We start from the raw sequence: 21,269 nt of genomic DNA on the forward strand, positions 1-21,269 counted from the left end.
TCGGGGCACTGTCAGGCTGGGCTGGAAGAGCGGCACTGAAACCGACGCGCCCAGGCCTTCTTTTTTTTTTTTTTTTTTAAATGTTTATTTATTTATTTTTGGCTGCGTTGGATCTTCGTTGCGGTGCGTGGGCTTCTCCTTGCGGTGGCTTCTCTTGTTGCAGAGCATGGGCTCTAAGCACATGGGCTTCAGTAGTTGTGGCTCATGGGCTTAGTTGCTCTGCAGTATGTGGGATCTTCCCAGACCAGAGCTTGAACCCGTGTGCCCAGCATTGGCAGGCGGATTCTTAACCGCTGCGCCACCAGGGAAGCCCCCCATGTGCTCTTCTTACTCTGACACCACTTCTCCCCAGGCTCATCCGCCATGACCAAGCTGAGCACCCAGGTCAAAGGCTCCCTCAACGTCACCACGCCCGGGGTACAGATATGGAGGATAGAGGTGAGGACCTGCCTGGGCACAAAGGGCACAAAGGACTGGGATGGACCAAGGGAAGGGAGAGCCCTGGGATTACTGACTGTCCTCCACCCTGCCCTGCTGACATGCGAGCCCCTGGTGCCTGTCCCCAAGTGCCATCCCCACCCCCTCCTCAGGCATCGGGCGCATCCTCTTGCTCCTTTTCCTCCCCACCCTCCTCACATCCATTCACCTTGTCAGTTTCCTCATGCCCTCTTCCTCCTGGCCTTCCTTTCCTAACTCTCCATTTGGTTAAGGGAGGCAGGGAAGCTGGGGGTCCTCGGTGGTTGACCCTCTGACCTCCCTTCCCTCCCTAGGCCATGCAGATGGTGCCTGTTCCTTCCAGCACCTTCGGCAGCTTCTTCGAGGGTGACTGCTACATAGTCCTGGCTGTGAGTGGGGGATGGGCAGGGGAGGGGGCTGAGCAGAGAGCAAAGCTCACAGTAGCAACACAGAGGAAATTTGAGGCTGGGGGCAATGGGAACTGCCGCCTAACTTCACCCCAGGACAGAATTCACTGGGTGTTTCCAGCCTAGAGGTAGCTCTGCAGGGTCAGAGATGTAAGAGGCTCTCCCTGCCCTTGGGCTGTGAGCTCCCAGCTGGGGTGACCATCTGTGGATTTACAGTCTTGGGGGATCTTTTGAACTGGTGGGATGTCACCCTACCTTGAGCCCATGTTCCCAAAATCCATAGTCAACTTCATTTCCCCTTCTCGGTTTCTTCCACATCCTGTATTGTTAACGCATTTGTACTTTTCTTTATATTGATTCACTTTTAAAATTTAAATCCATTTATTTAAAAACTTAATATCATTATCATGAATGGAACACAGTGTCCCATGTCACAAACAGAAAGTAGCTATAAAATATTTCCATAATCAGGGACTTCCCTGTCGGTCCAGTGGTTAAGACTCCGTGCTTTCACTGCAGGGGGCCTGGGTTCGATCCCTGATCTGGGAACTAAGATCCTGCATGCCCGGTGGTGTGGCCAAAAAAAAAAATTCCATAATCATTTCATTGTATACCACGCAATCACCTCTCAGACCTCTGATGGTCTGTGCACATCACTTTGGGAAATGCTGTAGTCCAACCAAGTTATTTCCAAGGTGAGATGAGGAAGGCCCGGGTCGGGGAAGCCACTTGCCCCATGTCTCAGAGAGCCTGACAGAACTGGGGCCACGATGCAGGGCTGCTGACCACCAGTCCCATGAACTTCCCCCATGCCAAGCTCCGCTGTGGCCCAGGCCCCAAGAGCTTGTGAAGCAGGGAGGCAGGGAGAGGGCTGTGGGAGCCCAGGGCCTCAGGTACACTGGACATGCCCTCTCCCTAGATCCACAAGACAGGCAGCAACCTGTCCTATGACATTCATTACTGGATCGGCCGGGACTCGTCCCAGGATGAGCAAGGGGCAGCTGCCATCTACACCACACAGATGGATGACTTTCTGAAGGGCCGGGCTGTCCAGCACCGCGAGGTCCAGGGCAACGAGAGCGAGACCTTCCGAGGCTACTTCAAGCAGGGCATTGTGTACGGAGGGGCGCGATACAGGCTTGGGAATGGAATCAGGGCTGGGGAGGGACACCAAGGCTGGGGGGCAGACCTGGGGCTGGAAAGGGAGACTGAGGCTGTGGGGAGAGCCCATGAAAGAAATTTTTGTTCACCTTCCTAATCTTCCACCCCCATTTCTGCTGCTTCCCTGTCCTTGGTCTTCATCTCTCTGAGTGTGTCGTTGGCTGCCCCAGTGGCCATTCTGAAATTCTGTAACTCTGCATACCATGAATTTTTGTAAATCAGCCCCTATTTGAATGTCCTGGAGAGCTCAGCACCAAAGGAGGCCCTCCAGGGCATCATATCAAGTCTCCCCACTGGCCAATGAGCATATGACTGCTCCTTCTTTCTCTAAAGAAACCTTTCACACTAAAACCCAGATTTCCAGCTTTTCTTGAAAAATCTGAAGTTCTGACCTCCCGGCTTTTCCCATGGAAACACACGGTCAGGAGCCAAGTTGCTACTGACCTGTAGGATAGGCCAGGATTTCTCCAGTTAGCCAGTCCCCACCCTTCCCTTTTGTCTTGCTCTCCTTCTTTCTATACTCACAGCAGCAGTCCACTCCTTTGAGCACTTGAGGTGGTACCTCTCCTGGCTTAAGTCTGCTTGGGCTGCCATAGCAAGATACAAAAAATACAAAAACCAAAAACTAGACTGGGTGGCTTAAACAAAAGAAATTAGTTTTCTCACAGTTCTAGAAGTTGGAAAGTCCAAGATGAAGGTGTCAGCTGATTTGATTGCTGGTGAGGGCTCTCTCCCTGGTTTGCAGATGGCCACCCTCTCACTGTGTCCTCACATGATGGAGTGTGAGCAAGCTCTCTAGTGTCACTTCTTATAAGGGCACTAATCCGATCATGAAGTTCCCACCCTTATGACCTCACCTAGACCTCATCTAATCTATTACATCCCAAAGGCTCTGTCTCCAAATACCGCCACATCGAGGGCTAGGGCTTCAACATATGAGTTGGGAGGGGACACAATTCAGTCCATAGCATCTCCCCTCTTTCCTTCACTTCAGTCCCCTGTCCTTAGAGTCCTATCTGGTCCTTCCACATTACCACATTACCATGCACCCATCTTCGCAGGGCTCTCAACAGGGCAAAGACTAGGGTGAGGTGAGCGAGGCATCTAAGGTACAAACTCCAAAGAGGCACTCACTGCCAGGGTCATGCAAACTGAGGCAATAGACCGACCTTGCATGACACTGAGAGTGAGTGCCTCCTTGGAGTTTGTGCCCGAGGTGCCTCATGCACCTCCCTAGTCCCAGCCCCAGCCCTCAAATGGCCCCTGTGGCAACCAGGTACCCAAGATCTGGGAGGACGGGGACCTACCACACCTCCCAGCCCACTCCCTTGGGTCAGTTCTCCTCTCTTCACAGGATCCGGAAAGGGGGTGTGGCTTCTGGCATGAAACAAGTGGAGACCAACTCCTATGACATCCAGCGGCTGCTACATGTCAAGGGCAAGAGGAATGTGGTGGCCAGAGAGGTGGGCATCAACCAGGGCCCTGGGCGTGGCCTCCTCTCCCCGCTCCCAGCCTGGGTGGAAAGCAGAGACTGAGGAGGGGTGAGGGGCAGAGAAGGGGTGGGGAAGAGATGATGGGTGATGAGGGTGATGGATGGGGTCTGAGTGGGGTCTGCGCCTGCCCCATGGCTCTCTAGGTGGAGATGTCCTGGAAGAGTTTCAACCGTGGGGATGTTTTCCTCCTGGACCTCGGGAAGCTTATCATCCAGTGGAACGGGCCAGAGAGTAACCGCATGGAGAGACTCAGGGTAACCCTGCTGGTGCACCACCCCTCCCCACAAATCCCACCCTGCCCCGACCTGCTCCTGCACCCAGCACCCAGCCTCCCTCCCAGTCAAACTCGCCAGACCGCTGCCACACCCCAAGCAGCCCCCATTTCCCCAGGCGTCTCTCCCCTGACTGTCCAGGTTACTGTGTTTGAAGGTGGATCTGCGTCTTCACGTGTATGGGGAGAGCTATGCATGTTGGAGTTCGCGTGTTTGTCCCCTGGCTGACCCACTCAGGCCTAATGAGTCCCTGCTGTGTGGCAGACCCTGTGCCAAGCATTGGGCATCTGGTGGTGAATGAAATGGGCAGCACCCTGCCCTGGCTCTGGCCTCCAGCTGGCTGTCCAGTGGGGAAGACAGACATGGAGGGCAATATTGGAGAAGTGAGGGGTGGGGAGTGTGGCGCTGGGGGTTCTGAGAGTTCTAAGAAGGCTTCTGGAGGGAGGCAGGAGAGAAGCGGCTGGCAGGGAACCTCCTAGCTCAGCCAGAGCACAAAATGAGGGCTTTGGGGGGCTTGGAGCAGAGGGTGGGTGGGTCTCATAGGACATGTTATGTGGTCAGAAGTCTGTGTCAGAGGGTTGAGTTTTGTTCTGAGTGTCCGGGAGGCCGTTGAAGGTCACCCTGACTTTATTTTTTTGCGGTACGCGGGCCTGTCACTGTTGTGGCCTCTCCCGTTGCGGAGCACAGGCTCCGGACGCACAGGCTCAGCGGCCATGGCTCACGGGCCCAGCCGCTCCGCGGCATGTGGGATCTTCCCGGACCGAGGTACGAACCCGTGTCCCCTGCATCGGCAGGCGGACTCTCAACCACTGCGCCACCAGGGCAGCCCCACCCTGACTTTTGAGAAGCGAGAGCGGGTGGAGGGTTTGAGGGCACACAGGGAGCCCCTCTGGCTGTCTGGGTGAGGAGCATGGCTGGGAAGGTGGAATCACGGGACTTGCGTGTCAGATTGGGGGTGACGAGAGAGGGGCGAGGCAGACGTCAAAGGATGTGCTTTCTGTGGGGATGGATGGAGTCCCACTTCCTGAGATGGGAAGATCAAGAAGCAACAGAGCTGGGGAGAAAATCAAGAGTTCTGTTTGGGACATCTTAAAATGGGGTTATCATGGGAGTTGGAGAAATAGGATGAAAACAGAGGGCTGGGCAGGAGACAGATATGGACCTGAGTGCAGAAGCCTTGGGACTGGGAGAGAGGGCCTGGGGGGGAGTGGAGAGAGAAGGGGACCTGGGTGGAAAGGCCAGTAACTGAGTAGTAGATGTTGGGCAGAGGAGGGTAAGCCAGCCCTGTGTGTGAGTGTGTGTTTGGATATGTGTGTGAGCACGTGAGAGGCTGCTGTGTGTGTGTGTGAGTGTGGATGTTTGGGCGTATGTGTGAGCGCATACATGAGCCTCTGTGTGTGTGTGTGTGTGTGTGTGTGTGTGTGTGTGTGTGTGTGTGCATGGCTTTGGGGCAAAGAGACTGGGACTGTGATCTTCAGGGCTCGCCTCTCATGCAAAACTGTGAAGTAACATCACAAATTTCAAACAATGTCAAAAACGAAGGCCCAGCAAGTCCCCTCCGGACCCTCTCCTGCCCAAGAGGAAACCTGCTCTTCCTGGGGTTTTTGCCTGGTTTCCTCACATGCACCTAAAAAGCCTGGTCCCCCATCAAAAGGGAAGGGCCAGGCAGGTGCCTCCCCCTTGGGGCTGCTGTAGGGGGCTGGGCTCTCCAGGTGTGGTTTGGGGTGGCAGACACTGCCCTGTCCCCTGCCCCCCACCAGCCTTCACGGGTCCCGGGGCCTCCCTGCAGGGCATGACCCTGGCCAAGGAGATCCGAGACCAGGAGCGGGGTGGACGCACCTACGTGGGCATAGTGGACGGGGAGGACGAGAAGGCCTCGCCGCAGTTGATGGAGATCATGAACCACGTGCTGGGCCAGCGGAAGGAGCTGAAGGCCGCCATGCCTGACACAGTGGTGGAGCCGGCACTCAAGGCCGCCCTCAAGTTGTACCAGTGAGTGCCCGGCTGCCTCTGGGCTCCTCTTGACCCTGGGGGACTTCCTGGGGGAAGATTCCCCAGGCGAGGGCCCGGGACCCCCCTTGTCTATGCTGCACTTTTGTCCTGCAGTGTGTCTGACTCAGGGGGAAACGTGGTGGTCAGAGAAGTCGCCACATGGCCGCTCACACAGGACCTGCTCAGTCACGAGGTGAGAGGGTCTGGAGGCCACCCCCAGACCCAACTCCCATCACCCCCCTGCCTGCCGCCTGCTCACTCTCCCCCAAGTAGGAGCGGCGCCAGGGGCCTGGGGCGGCTGTGGAGGAGAGGGTGGCGTGTGAGGGAAGGTGACCTCGTGTGCCTGCCGCTCCCCCAGCCCAGCACCGAGGGCGCCCTCAGGCTCTCACCCTGCGTCCTTCTCTCCCGCCTCCAGGACTGTTACATCTTGGACCAGGGGGGTCTGAAGGTCTACGTGTGGAAGGGGAAGAATGCCAATGCCCAGCAGAAGAGGGAAGCCATGAGCCAGGCACTGGTGGGCCTGGGCGTCAGGGAGGAGAACTTGGAGGAGAAGGCAGAGAAGCCGACTCCAGCAGGGAGAGGGCAGCGGGGTCAGGGCCAGGCACAGCCCCAGGCAGAGGCCAGGGAAGGCTCCGAGCCTGATTTAGCTCCAGGGGGTGTGGGTATCTGCTCTGCAGCCATCTTGGCGGGTCTCTGCACGCTGCATAGCCGACCACCCGGCCACCTGGGGGTCTCTGCAGAATGCGGGCTCCCACCTCCAGCTTGGCTGGGACAAGGGAGGGAGAAATGGAGGCTGGCCTTCCTACAGATGGGGGTTGGGTCAGCATGGGGCTGAGGCCAAGTCAGAGTTTGGGGTCCCTGTAGGAGTTAGAGTCAGTAATTCTAACTGGCTTGGGGTCAGTGTTGGATTGGGGGTGGGGTTCAAGGTTGGAGATGGAGGCTGGGATCAGGTTTGGGTCAGATTTGACCTTGGGGTTGGGGTCAGAAGTGGGTTTTGAGGTTAGTAGTGGATTCAGGGTTGAGGTCAGAGCTAGGTTGGAGGTGGTGTCGAGTTTGGAGTCTGGTCTGGCCTTGGGGTGGGGGTCAGAGCAGGGTTAGGTTTGGGGTCAGCTTGGGACTGTGGTAAGATTCTGGTTTGGGCTTGGGACCGGGGTAGATTAGTGGTTGGGTCTGGGTGGGGTTAGAGCCAGGCTTTGGCTTTCACTAGGGGGTGGGGACTGGGGGAGGGACACAGGCCCAGCCACCCCCTTCTCTTCCCAGAACTTTATCAAGGCGAAGCAGTACCCAGCAAGCACGCAGGTGGTGGTGCAGAATGATGGGGCCGAGTCAGCCGTCTTTCAGCAGCTCTTCCAGAAGTGGACAGTGCCCAACCGGACCTCAGGCCTGGGCAAAACCCATGCCGTGGGCTCCGTGGGTGAGGGTTGGCCCGAGGCAGGGTGGGACCAGAAGCCGGGAGCGGGACCCAGAGAGCACAGACCTGTCTCCTGCCCTCCTTCCTGAACACGCCTCTTGCATGTGCACTTTCACCCTGGCTCTGGACTCCCCAGGTGGGGTGGGGACACAAAGGGACTTGGAGAAACTCAAGAGTTGTCACAAAAAGGGAGCTGAGAACAGCCTGACTTTCATTTGGAGTGGGGTTGGGTCTCCCTGGAACCCAGAAAACTTTAGTCTCCCGGACAATATTTGCTGAGGGCAAGCTCCATGCCAGGCACCTGGGGGAGGAGAAAAGGGTTGTCCTTTCTCTGGCTGCTCTGGGAGGCCCCAGTGAAGCATGAGCCTTACTGGAGGGAGATATGGTTCTGTGTTATAACTCTGCCACTCTCTAGCTGCATGACCTTGGGTCAGCTACTGAATCTCTCTAACCTCAGTTTCCTCATCTGTAAAATGGGTCTAAGAATTGTAGCTTCCGCTCAGGGCTGTTGTGAGAACCTGGGGGAACTCAGCTGGTGACACTGGGTGTCGTGATTCCCCCTCACTCCAGCTAGGGTGGAACAGGTGAAGTTTGATGCCACGTCCATGCACGTCCAGCCTCAGGTGGCTGCCCAGCAGAAGATGGTCGACGATGGGAGTGGGGAGGTGCAGGTATGGTGAGGGAGGAGGGTGGCCCGGGATGGGTGGGGAGGGGTTGGCAGAGCCTGTCCTGGACCTCACACTAGCCTGGTACCCGCCCCAGGTATGGCGCATTGAGGACCTAGAGCTGGTGCCTGTGGATTCCAAGTGGCTCGGCCACTTCTATGGGGGCGACTGCTACCTGCTGCTCTACACCTACCTCATTGGCGAGAAGAAGCACTACCTGCTCTACATCTGGCAGGTCAAGCCCCACCCCACCCTGTCCAGAGCAGAGCCAGCTCAGCTCCCCCTCCACTACACCCAGGCCAAGTGGCCATTGCGCCTGAATTGAATACCTCTGGTGATGGGGATTTTCACCCCTTTTCTATCTTGGAACTGCTTTGGCTGTGAGATCCCACTGACACTGAGTATCCCCACTCACAACCCTTTCCCCTTTTGATTCTCTGAGTCTCTCTTCCAACTCCCATTCCCTTCAGCTGCTCTGACTGTGGGTTTCTCTGTCCAGATGTGAGGGAGCAGGGAGATGCTTGGGTGCTGGGGTTGAGTAGTGTGCTAGCCGTGGTGTTTCCCTGAGAAAGGCGCAGTAAGCGGGAGAGGAGGTTTGGGGTCAAGGTGGGTCAAGGGTGGACTGGGGCTGGAAAGAGATTAAGTGTGGGGCTGGGATCAGAACTGAGGTCTGAGTCAGGTGGGGATTTGGGATGTGTCCGGGGTGGGGCTTGGTGGGGAAGACAGTTGGTTTGGGGCTGGGCAGAATTGGGGATGGAGTTGTGGCTAAGGCTGGGGACGGAGTCAGAATCGGAGGCTGTCCTCATCCTACCCTTTCCATCCTGCTCATCCCCAGGGCAGCCAGGCCAGCCAGGATGAAATCACAGCCTCGGCCTATCAAGCGGTCATCCTGGACCAGCAGTACAACAATGAACCAGTCCAGATCCTGGTCCCGATGGGCAAGGAGTCACCTCACCTCATGTCCATCTTCAAAGGACGCATGGTGGTCTACCAGGTGTGGCTGCTGGACCGGGGTGCCTGGCAGTACCGGCAGCTGAGGCGGGGTGGGCCTCCAGGAGATGGGGAAGGGGACGTGGGGTGGGAGCGGGGCTAGGGTGAAGCCCATTCTCCCTAGGAGAGGACTGTTTGAGGCTCCATCATCTATGTCGAATGGTAATAGAAACAGTAATTCAGTATTTTTAAAAATCCGTTTGATAAACACTTAGCACATAACATACAAGTACTGTTTCTCTCTACACCCCTACTCCTTGGGCCCTCTCCATGAAAAAAGAAGTTATTGTGGCTGGATCTGCCTAACGATGGATCCGTCTAAAATGCACTGGCGCCTTCTGACATAATGAAATAGCCGTCTCTTGCATTCCTTTAAGCAATAATTTGGTTATTGAGCACTTACTAAGCATACAGCCCTCTGCAAAGCGCCAAGGGGGAGAAAAATGCCATGCTAATGCTGTTTACCATCTTGCTGGGCAACCAGTGAACCAACAGGCCAAGGCACTGTGTGCTTAAATGCCAGAAATATGTTGCATTCAAAGGGGAGCATGCATACAGTAATCAGGGAATAAGCATAGAGTCCATGATGGAAAGGGCGTTTGGAGGAGGTCTTGACATTGGGCTCAGAGTTGAAGAGCTCAGCAGAGGTAAGACGAGGGCATGCGATGCAGGGGCACAGCCAGGACAAAGGCCCAGAGGGAGGGCGCCGTGGGGAACAGTGAGAAACTGGCTATGCTACATGGAGGGTTTGGAGAGAGCTGAGAGTGACTCTGGAAAGGAAGTCTCCACCTTCAACATCAAGGACCGCGCTGAAAGCTGGGCTCTAGTCTGTAAGCCAGATGAAGGTTTCAGGCAGGCAAGCACCCGTGACCAAAGCAATGTTTTGGAAAGACTATAGTCTGGTGATTGTGTAGAGGACCAGGAGGGGCAGCAGACCCACCCAACCTCTGTCACCCCTCTAATCCTCCATCACCTTTACTAAGTTACTCCTGCCCCTCTCTCCCTGCAGGGAGGCACCTCTCGGGCTAGCAGCGTGGAGCCTGTGCCCTCCACACAGCTGTTCCAGGTCCGGGGGGCCAGCACCAACAACACCAAGGCCTTTGAGGTCCCAGCCCGGGCCGCCTCCCTCAACTCCAATGACGTCTTCATCCTCAAGACCCAGTCTTGCTGCTACCTGTGGTGTGGGAAGGTGTGTGCAGGGTCCAGCGGCCTCCCCCTCCCCGCGTGCGTCTTGGCGGTCCCCCAGCCTCAGAGCAGCCTCCCCGTGTGGGTCAGGGCAGGGGCCTCTGGCCGGGTAGGTCCCGCTCTCAGGTCTCCCTGATGCCTCTAGCCCTGCCTCGCTCCTTCGCGGCGCTGGGTCTGGCCATCCTGATTCTCTGCCTCTGTGTCCGAGTAGGTCTCTCTCATTCCGTTTGTCTCTGGACACCCATGTCTGTCCCCATGTTGCTCTGTCTTAATGCCTTGGGCTCTCTCACTCTCCCCGCGCCTGTAGCTGCCTCCGCATTTATCTCTGTCAGGAGGACTCAGTCTCTTGGAGACTTCCTCCTGCCCAGTAGGAGTGCAGACTCTCTTGTCTCCTCTGCCATCCTTTGGAGCATCAAGAACAGAGGAGAGGTTGGGAGAACTGCCCCTGCCTGGGCCGTGTGCGTAGGCCCCTGATCCAGGAGAACCTCCCAGACCTGGGAGCTCTGGGCCAGTGAATGTGGTGGAAGGAGGGGGAGGCATGGCACTGGAGATGGGCTCCCCCAGCACAGCCGACCCCCCCTTTTCCCAGGGCTGTAGTGGGGACGAGCGGGAAATGGCCAAGATGGTTGCTGACACCATCTCCCGGACCGAGAAACAAGTGGTGGTGGAAGGGCAGGAGCCGGCCAACTTCTGGATGGCCCTGGGCGGGAAGGCCCCCTATGCCAGCACCAAGAGGTAACTCCCAGGTCCCTTGACCGCCAGCTCACTTTGCAAGGCTGGAGAGCCTCCCGGCATCTCCACCCGCATGGCCCAGAGCCTGCAGCAGGTATGGATTGAGAACTCTGTGTGCCAGGCTCTCAGGGCTGCCAGGTGAGTAAGGGGCAGCCCAGGCCCTTGGAGCCTCTCAGGCACTGGGGCTGTGTCTGTGCTGCTTACCATGGAATGTCGGGGGCCTGGTGGGGGTATTTCCACAGCCATAGGAGGCAGCTCAAAGAGAGGCGCAGGGCTATAAGTGTGCCCTTTGGGAAGAAGATGCCAGGGTCCCAGCAGCTCCTGTCCTTCCATGCTGCCACAGGACCCAGATGCTGAGGAACACAAGCTGTAAACCCTCTTTTTCTAAAGAAGGTCCATGATCCACTATTCCCCAGTTCAAAAGCAAAAGGGCATGTACTACAGTAGCAGCAGGAGGAATAGAGGGAAGATATCAGGAAGAACTTCCTAACAGGACTATAGAAGAGCCACTGAAATGTATGTCCTGGAAGATTGGTGGGAATTTCTCCCTTGGAGAGCTCCTGGACTCTTGGGAGGACACGGGAACTTTTGTGAGATCAGAAGAAAGAGCCTTTTCCTAGGAGACAGGCTTTCCAACGTGATCTCCTCTCCACCTTGCAGGCTGCAGGAGGAAACCCTGGTGATCACTCCTCGGCTCTTTGAATGTTCCAACCAGACCGGGCGCTTCCTGGCCACAGAGATCCCTGACTTCAATCAGGATGACTTGGAAGAGGATGATGTGTTCCTGCTAGATGTCTGGGACCAGGTAGGTTTGAGGTCTGGGGACCTCCCTTCTCACCACCTCAGTCCCCAGAGCCAAGAAATAGTGGCTTTAGGGATGGGTAAGGTTTGACGTTTCCTTGACTCCCAGATACGTTCTTCCTGGGAGTAGTGTTATGAGCCCAAGAAAGAAGAAGGCAAGTAGAGAGGAACATGCCTGGAGGGACTGCAGGGCAGGATGTATTCTTCTCCCAAAGTCCAGTTCATTTCATGAGGCAGAGGAGTGTTTTTGAGGGTCTTAGGCTCTGGAGAGGCTGGGAGTCACACATCTGCAGAATATCTAAGTAGAGGGCATCTGTCCAACCTCCATTTTCGAGGCCTGATGGGGCCTGCCCAAGGCCAGGGGCCACTTCTGGACATCTGAGCCTGGGGGAGCCGAGGGAGGACAGGAAGGACTGACTCTGGGATGCTCCACAGGTCTTTTTCTGGATTGGAAAGAATGCCAATGAGGCCGAGAAGAAAGCCGCAGCCACCACGGTGCAGGAATACCTCAAGACCCACCCCAGCGGCCGGGACCCGGAGACCCCCATCATTGTGGTGAAGCAAGGACACGAGCCCCCCACATTCACGGGCTGGTTCCTGGCTTGGGATCCCTTCAAGTGGAGTGTGAGTGTCCCCAGCCCACCTGCTCCTTCCAGCCCAGTGCATCCTTCATGGCACACCGAGGGCAGGGTGGACTCCTGGCTTTTCTGTTCATTGTGATGGACGACCTGTGATATATCTGTCAAGGGGTTTGAGGAGACTTAGAATAAACAGTAAGGCTGCAGCAAGACCATTAAGGCCCCTGGTGAGGGAGAAGAAAGGAAATCTATCAAAAACCTAGGCTAATGACAGTGTCTTGCTTGTGCACTAGATTTAGCTCAAAGCTCTTGGACATTATTGGTAAGAGCAGTACTGATTATTTAAATGTAAATTAATTAAAATTTGCATTTAAATTGATTAAAGAATTGATTTCTTTAAAATTAAAGAATTGATTTCTCACTAAATTAATGAATTAAAGAAGTAAAATTAAGGAACTGATTTCTCAATAGTCACATGTGGCGGGTGGGTACCATATTGGACAGCACAGAAAAAGAACATTTCCATCATCATTGCAGAAACGTCCAGGGCACAGCATTGGTGGGTCCTCTGAACATGTCAGTTCTAAAGGAAAGTGTCTAAAGACGGATGTCTCCTGGCACTAAATTCTAAGCAAAATGGGTCCTATACGTGGTCCTTACCTGAGGGACAGTGAATCAGATTTCCACAGGATTTTCTAAACTGGTCTCAGATAGAAGCAGAGGGCAGCTCCTCAAAACGGAACCCTAGTGAATGTTCTCTAAAGGACGGAGGAAGGCTAAGGTAGAATGAATGTTGGCCTGGTGGCTTTGGGTACTTGAAATCGACACAACAGATGAGATTAGGGAAACAAAGCTTAGATTAATTTCCTCAAATGTGTTTAAACAAATTCAGTGTTTGATGAGCTAAGTTTAGTCTTGATGATGGATTCAAACAAATCCCAAGGCGGCACACCTAGATGCCAGGACTTCTCAAATCCAGGTCAGTGTCCCAAGTCAACAACGCTGGCAGGTCTTCCCCCACCTCAAGTCTGTGTGGCGTCTCTCTCAGACTCATTCATTCACTCACTCAGTCATTTATTCATTCACTCATTCATTCAGTCAGCAGAACTGGAGCTCATAATGCAGCATGCTTGCTGCCAGGCCCTGGGGATGTGGAGATGGGGTTCCCCATGGAGCCAAGGTCCTCTCTACTCCCTTCACTCCTCCACGGTAGGGTCCCCTCCAAGCTCTGAGAGGAGCCCCTCCAGGGTTCTCCAGGACCCCTCAGTCCCCCAGAGCCTACAGTGTGGGCAGGGGTCTCAAGACTGTGTGCGGCTCCTTAGACCCCGAGAGTGGGGAAAAATCGTACTTTCCATCTGCATGTTGGGCCAAGCAGGGCAAATAGCCCCCTGCCCCAGCCTGTTACCTGTCAGCCCTTCGTGCTCATCCTTACCATCCAACCTCCTTTTTCAGGGACGTCCTCCAGCCTCCCCCTGAGCTCCCTCATCTCCTTCTTACCCCCAGGCCCTAGGCCAGTCTTCATTCAAAGCCTGAAGGAAAATGTTCTTCCATCTCCTCTGCTGAGACCGAGGTCTAATTTGTTACTTACTTTACATGCAGAACGCCAAATCCTATGAGGCCCTGAAGGCGGAGCTTGGAAACTCTGGGAACTGGGGCCAGATCACTGCTGTGAGTACGGGGCAGTTGGCGGTGGCCATTGACAATGGTCAGACCAGTGAGAGCTGAGAAAACTCCCCGGAAGATGCCAGGGTCCTCTGCTTCCTTTCCATTGTTCCCTCCCACTTCTCCTAGAGGTTCTTCTTGCTGTTTAACTTCAATGCCTCTAGCTGTTTTGTCTCCTCCATTCCCTAGTGAAATGGTTCCCAAATTTTATCATGCTTAAGAGTCTGGGTGATGGGGAACTAGGGGATGGGGGAAGCTTATTAAACTGCAGATTCCAAGGTCCCACTTCCCAAAATTCTGGTTTGTAGAGTTGGGCTGAGACCCAGTAATATGTGTATTTTTCACAAAGGGCCCAGGTAATTCGAGGCAGTTAGTCCGCAGATCACACTTAGGGAAATAGTGATTTCTCTACTATATCACCCTGGGGATCCCTTCTCTGGGTAGAATAACCTTTTCCTTCGATGTTTCAGTTAGTTCATGGAAATGTGTTCCGCCTACAGGCCTAGGATGTGGAAATATGAAATCAAAGAAGTTCACAGGCCTGTAGGGGAAACAAGACCAAGCAGACTCTGCAGAAGTGTGTCCAGAGCATGAGAGCAATTTCCCAAGCACGCTGGGTTATCAGCAGATAACACGTGTGGCCCCTCAGCCTCACCCGCAGGCTGGGAACCCTGTGGCACTCACTAAACGCTTCTTGGTTGACGAATGGTGCAGGCAGGAAAGCATAGATAGATAGGTCAAGGCTAAGTGAATTTACGGATGATGGTTTCACAACAGATAAGAGAAAGAGGGTCATAAATGTCCAAGGTAGACCTCGAACATTAGGGTAGCCATGGAGGAGTTCATAAGTCATAGAACAAAACAGTCATCTTACATCAACTGGCTTTGGCTGAATACAATCCGCCAAGCTTTAGCTCATGGGTCCTGTCCAAAGTGCCATGTTTTTATGAGTGTGTGTGTATGTGCGTGTGGACAGTGGGAGGCACGGGTCATGGAAGCCTTCTTCTTCTTTTTTTTTTTTTTTTTTGGCCACACCGCAAGGCTTATGGGATCTTAGTTCCCTGACCAGGGATTGAACCCGGGCTCTTGGCAGTGAAAGCGCCGAGTGCTAACCATTGGACCGCCAGGGAATTCCCATGGAGGGCTTCTTTTTTTTTTTTTTTTTGCAGTACGCGGGCCTCTCGCTGTTGTGGCCTCTCCCGTTGCGGAGCACAGGCTCCGGACACGCAGGCTCAGCGGCCATGGCTCACGGGCCCAGCCGGTCCGCGGCATGTGGGATCTTCCCGGACTGGGGCACGAACCCGCGTCCCCTGCATTGGCCACCAGGGAAGCCCCCATGGAGGGCTTTTTGAAGGAGGTCCCCTCGGGTCAGTGTTGACTTCAGAGAAAAAGGCAGCCTGGGAGGCAGCCACAAACCAGCTGAACTAACAGTGTTCTCCTTTTCTTCCCTAGGAGATCACAAACCCTAAACTAGACGTGTTCAACGCTAACATCAATATCAGTTCTGGGCCTCTACCCATCTTTCCCCTGGAGCAGCTGGCGAACAAGCCTGTGGAGGAGCTTCCCGAGGGCGTGGATCCCAGCAGGAGGGAGGTGGGTCAGACTCTGAGAAGGAGGACGAATCTGATTTAGTGAGAGATTTCCTCCTGAAAGGTGAACAGCAATTATTCAGGCAGAGTGGCTTACTCTTGGAGAAGGGAACAGTATACACGAAGCCCAGAAGTAGGAAGTAAACACAGCTCGGGCGAAAGGACGAGGCGGCCAGAGCGGTGGGGTGGGTGGAGCTGGGGAGGAGTGGCTGATAGGGGGGCAGGGGACTGGGCAGTGCCTTCTACTCCAGGCTAGGGGTGGGCGGTGTCCATTCTAAAAGTCAAGGGGAACCATTACGGTGAAGCAGGGGAGTGGCAGTCAGGTTTACGCTTTTCGAAGACCACTCTAGTTGCTCAGTGAAGAATGGACTGGAAGGTGGCCAAAGCAGCGGCCACAAGTCAGGCTGAGAGGTAGACGGGGGCCTGGAATAGACGGTGGCAGGTGGAGATGGGGGTGAGTGGAGGGAAGGAGAAGGTTTAGGGAAATATTTCGGCGCTTAAGTCAACGACACTTGGTGACGACCGGATAAAGGTTGTGAGAGGGGAAAGTTGTGTCATTTTCTGAGATAAAAATCCTGGGTCGGACGCAGCTTAGAAGGGGACAGTCATGAGTTTAGTGGCAGCCATGTCGTTTGCAGCACCCAGGAGACATCCTGGTTGAAATACATGTTTGGTATTTGGGCTGGCAATTCAGAGGAGCACCGGGGAGGAGACTCATTGGCACAGGGTCCATCAGGTAGCTGCAGCTGCTGTCTGGGTGGACCACTTGTGGGAGAGAGTTTGGCAAGAAGGGCTTGTTTAAAAAACACATTTCTGGACTTCCCTGGTGGTCCAGTGGTTAAGACTTTGTGCTTCCACTGCACGGGGCACAAGTTTGATCCCTGGTGAGGGAAGTTCCGCATGCCATGCGGTGAGGCCAAAAAGAAGAAGAAAACAAAACCCACATTTCTAGTGTTCATTCCCACTTCATGAAGGTCTAAAATAGACTGCAAATCTAGCCTGAGAGGGTACTGAGAGAAGAGAAAATTTACTCTGTGTGTAATAAACCATAAAGAAGTCTTAGAGATAAATTAATGAATCTACAGAAGTAAGATGACTATTTTCTCCAGGAACATCTGTTATGGGTTTGGGCCTGATATATGCATAAGTGTATTGTTTCCAGAACATTGCATCCTGCCCATCACCTTTAGAACCCTTTTATGCATTCTCTCCCACATCCACCCATGTGTCCTCACTGTAAAATTGGGATGATCCCAATATCATATAATATTATTATTCATAATAATGTTACAAATATTATTATTTGCCCAGCCCCTGGTACATAGGAAGTGCTCTATACTTGTAGGCTGTTATTATCATTGTTCTGCACCTGAGAAAACTCAGACCCAGAGCGGGGAAGTGACTTGCCTAATGTGATGTAACTAGTCAGTAGCAAAGTCAGAGCAAGAATCAGGTCTTCTGAGTCCCGCTGTTACTGTCATATCATGTAGCACAGAAAAAGTATTTCTAAAGGGAAGGGCAGCCAACATTATTGAACCAGGTGATTAAAAGGGGGCTAAATATTGACAATATATTTTGTTGGTAAGTCTGTGGAGAAACATATATTATTCTGTTGGTGTGAGGGCAGAATGTTACAACCCCTGTAGAGGGGAATTGTGCAATATCTAACAAAGTTAAATATGCATTTTCCTATTTTAAAACATGGAAGCTAAGTAGATCACTAATTTTGAATATAACAAACAGAATCAAGACAACCCTGCCATGGTAGAAGCAGTCTAAAAAGTCTTAGATTCTGGGCTTCCCTGGTGGCGCAGTAGTTGAGAGTCCGCCTGCCTATGCAGGGGACACGGGTTTGTGCCCTGGTCCGGGAAGATCCCACATGCCGCGGAGCGGCTGGGCCCGTGAGCCATGGCCACTGAGCCTGCGCGTCCGGAGCCTGTGCTCCGCAACGGGAGAGGCCACAACAGTGAGAGGCCCGCGTACCGCAAAAAAAAAAAAAAAAAAAAGTCTTAGAATCTTTTTAAAAAATCAGTTGCTGCTGATTTCTTTTTTAAATTGTGGGAGTAGTGTGGATTCTTGCAGCAGAGCTGTGGGCTCCATGCCAAGTGGGGAGAGTGGACAAGCTCTCTGGCTGCTCCAGACGTAGAGGCAGTAGCCATGGGGTAATCTGTTTGAGTACCAATGAGTAAACCACAGAGAGGCGGATGTGGGCATGGGTGAGGCCAGTAATCAGCTGGTAGGACCGCAGGGTTCAAGAACAGGACCAGTGGAAAGATACGAGTCCACTGGGATGGGCAGTCCCTGCCCTCTAGCCTGGGGGTCAGAGTCCAAAAGTCTCAACCAAGCTGCGGAGCCAGCTTGGGTGGGACAGAGAGAGGGCACCTAAAGCACTTGCAGACCATCAAGGCCACAGCTGTGAGGGACCTTCTTCCAAAACAAGGTGCTCCACTGCCCTGCCTGGGGGAGTGGGGAGGCCTCCCAGGAGCCTTGAGCCAAAAATGCCCAGAGGTGGGATGACAGGTTAGAAAACTGGGGCTTCAGATACACCTGAGCTTGAAATCCATCTACATGTGTTTACCAAGAAGCTGTTCAGTTCAGGGCTCTCTGAGGGAGTCACAAAAGCATTCTCCAGGGCAATCCTACATAGCAGAACAGTCTGGATTGAAAAGAAACCCGTTGCTCTCACCCCGACTCTGTCCCCTTCTGGTGCCTGGGGAGCAGAGATGGAGGTGGGAGATGCTCTTTTCTAACAATTTGAATTTGGGGTTCTTACTTGAGTATGCCTTGAGGATACTGGCCAGCTGCCAGAAGTTTCACTACTGTATCATGTTTGAACTGGGAGCAGAGGTCATTTCAGTCTTATGGCTGAAGAGAACCAAGGTCTAGAAAGGTGACTCCCAGTCATGATTTTCAAACCAAGAGTGAAAAGGTAGAATTTTGCTATCTAATCTTCTAGATTATCCACAGGATGAGAGAAGCTGGTACATGTCATTTACCCAAATATTTTGTTTTCCACTCAATAGCTAGGCAAAATTTGACTCTAAATTTGTTTCGTGGCTTTCCTAGCTTCTTTTCTTAGCATCTTTCCCCTCACCTCAGTTGTACCCCTGCTGCTACCTGCCACCATCTCTAAGCAAAACCTGTTCCCACAAAATAATGGCTGATGCATTCACAGTGGAATATAGAAGCCTGGTGAGGTTTAACCAGGAACATGTTGCCTTTTAACTAGGAACAAACCTAGAAGCCAAGAGAGATGAAGATAACTATAATGGTAAAATTCAGTCACCCGTGAGCTCAGTAGTATTACTTTGCCGGTCTGGGAGGGAAAGATGACCTTTACAGGATCCCTGAAATCACTCAGGAAAGGGGGTGAGTGTGGTGCTGTGGAGCATGTATTGGGATCAGATGACCTTAACTTTCTTTTTTCCCCCTTTTTTTAAAATTATGGTAAAATATACATAATATAAAATTTACCATCTTAGCCATTTTTAAGTGTACAGCTCAGTGGCATTAATAAGCACATTCACGTCACTGTGCAACCATCAACCCTGCCCATCTCCAGAACTTTTTCATCTTCCCAAACTGAAACTCGGCACCCATTAAACAACTCCCCCATCACCACTCCTCCCCCAGCCCCTGGCACCCACCATCTGCTTTCTGTCTCTGTGGGTTTGGCTGCTCTAGGAGCTGCCTGTGAGTGGGCTCATACAGCATGTGTCTTTATGTGATGGGCTTATTTCACTCAGCACAGTATCCTCAAGGTTCATCCATGTTGTAGCAGGTGTCAGAATTTCCTTCTTTTTTAAGGTTGAATAATGTTCTGTTGTATTTACATACCACTTTTTGCTTATCTATTCATCTGTCAATGAACATTTGGGTTACCTCCACATTTTAGCCATTGGGAATAATGCTGCTATGAACATGGGTGTACAAATCTCTCTTCAAGATCCTGCTTTCAATTCCTTTGGGTATATACAGAGAAGCAGATTGCTGGGTCATATGGTAATTCTTGAGGCATACCATACCGTTTTCCATAGTGGTTCCCAGCAATGCTCAAGGGTTCCAGTTTCTCTACATTCCTGCCAACACTACCGTTTTGTTTTTGTTTTTGTTTCATAATAGCCATCCTAGTGACCATGAAGTAGTACCGCATTGCAGTTTTGGTTTTTGTTTCCCTAATGATTAGTGATGTTGAGTATCTTTGCATGTGCTTATTGGCCATCTGTATGTTGTCTTTGGAGAAATGTCTAATTAAGTCCTTGCCCATTTAAAAAAAAATTAATTTATTTATTTTTGGCTGCATCATCAGAAAATAGTTGCAAGTCATCAGATATATGACTTGCAACTATTTTCTTCCATCTGTGTGTAGTCTTTTTTTTTCCCCAGGCATGTTTGTTTATTTATTTATTTATTTGCTGCACTGCACACCATGTGGGATCCTGGTTCCCCAACCAGGGATCGAACCCGTGCCCCATGTGTTGGGAGCGCAGAGTCTTAACCACTGGACCAGCAGGGAAGTCCCTGTGTGTCGTCTTTTGATGCATAAAATTTAATTTTCATGAAGTCCACTTTTTTTTTCTTTTGTTGTCTGTGCCTTTGGAGTCACATCTAAGAAATCACTTCCAAATTCAATGTCATGAAGCTTTTTTTAAAAAAATAAATTTAGTTACTGGGCTTCCCTGGTGGCACAGTGGTTGAGAGTCTGCCTGCCGATGCAGGGGACACGGGTTTGTGCCCCGGTCCGGGAAGATCCCACATGCCGCGGAGCAGCTGGGCCCGTGAGCCATGGCCGCTGAGCCTGCGCATCCGGAGCCTGTGCTCCGCAACGGGAGAGGCCACAACAGTGAGAGGCCCGCGTATCGCAAAAACAAAAAAAATTTAGTTATTTATTTTTGGCTGCGTTGGGTCTTCGTTGCTGCATGCAGGCTTTCTCTAGTTGCGGCCAGCGGGGGCTGTTCTTCGTTGCGGTGCGCGAGCTTCTCATTGTGGTGGCCTCTCCTGTTGTGGAGCACAGGCTCTAGGTGCGCGGGCTTCAGTAGTTGTGGCTCTCGGGCTCAGTAGTTGTGGCACATGGGCTTAGTTGTTCCACGGCATGTGGTATCTTCCTGGACCAGGGCTCGAACCCGTGTCCCCTGCACTGGCAGGCAGATTCTCAACCACCAGAGAAGCCCTCTCCCATTTTTATAGAGAGGAAAACTAAGACCTAGAAAGAGAAGCAACATTTTAACCAAGCTAAGTCAAATGTGGTAATTCTTATTTCAGGGTTAGTGTGAACTTGACCCTGGTGAAAAGAAAAGGAGCTCTATCTGCCTCATGTTGTTACCGTCCTTTTCCATTATGTTCCAAATTCAGGGATCAAATCTCTTGGACCTCAAAATGCCACCTCCCCGCTTCCCATCCCTTTCCTGGCTCTCACATTGACTGTTTTTGCTCATTTGTCTGTACACACCTATATGACTCAACAAGTCAAACTCTGGCAAGAATGTGACCTTTGCCCTCTGGTTCCTCTCCTCTTCTAGGAGCACCTGTCTGTTGAGGATTTCACCAAGGCCTTGGGGATGACTCCTGCTGCCTTCTCTGCTCTGCCTCGATGGAAACAACAAAACCTCAAGAAAGAAAAAGGACTATTTTGAGAAGCAAGGGTAGCTGTGGTTTAAAGCAGTACCCTACCCCGTTTGCAGAGCTTCATTTTATTATTACTGGTATTAGTCCTATATTAATGGAAGTGAAAATTTACAGTTGTACCTGTGAGCAGCAGTCTGTGGCAATGCCACTTCTGTTTAGTAATCTACCTATTCCTCCAGAAAGATGATTCCTCCATAAGGAGCCTGTGGTGCCAATTTCAGCTCTGAAGAAGGTGGTTGCATTTTTTTTT

General features: G+C 52.6%; 1 protein-coding gene across 1 annotated transcript; it reads left to right on the forward strand.

Moving 5' to 3' along the window:
- Positions 1-363: 363 nt before the first annotated feature.
- Positions 364-21,027, forward strand: VIL1 (villin 1; the record flags this gene model as incomplete). Its single annotated transcript, XM_079923756.1, has 19 exons — positions 364-438; positions 771-845; positions 1,783-1,979; positions 3,379-3,487; positions 3,661-3,771; positions 5,579-5,781; positions 5,896-5,974; positions 6,197-6,295; positions 7,042-7,195; positions 7,763-7,863; positions 7,955-8,092; positions 8,693-8,851; positions 9,857-10,036; positions 10,622-10,767; positions 11,425-11,569; positions 12,001-12,189; positions 13,743-13,811; positions 15,258-15,398; positions 20,914-21,027. 19 exons carry the CDS (start codon positions 364-366, stop codon positions 21,025-21,027), a joined length of 2,484 nt encoding a protein of 827 aa, XP_079779882.1.
- Between the last annotated feature and the right edge of the window lie 242 nt (positions 21,028-21,269).

Source organism: Stenella coeruleoalba (assembly GCF_951394435.1).
Source record: "Stenella coeruleoalba genome assembly, chromosome: 6".
NCBI lineage: Eukaryota > Metazoa > Chordata > Mammalia > Artiodactyla > Delphinidae > Stenella > Stenella coeruleoalba.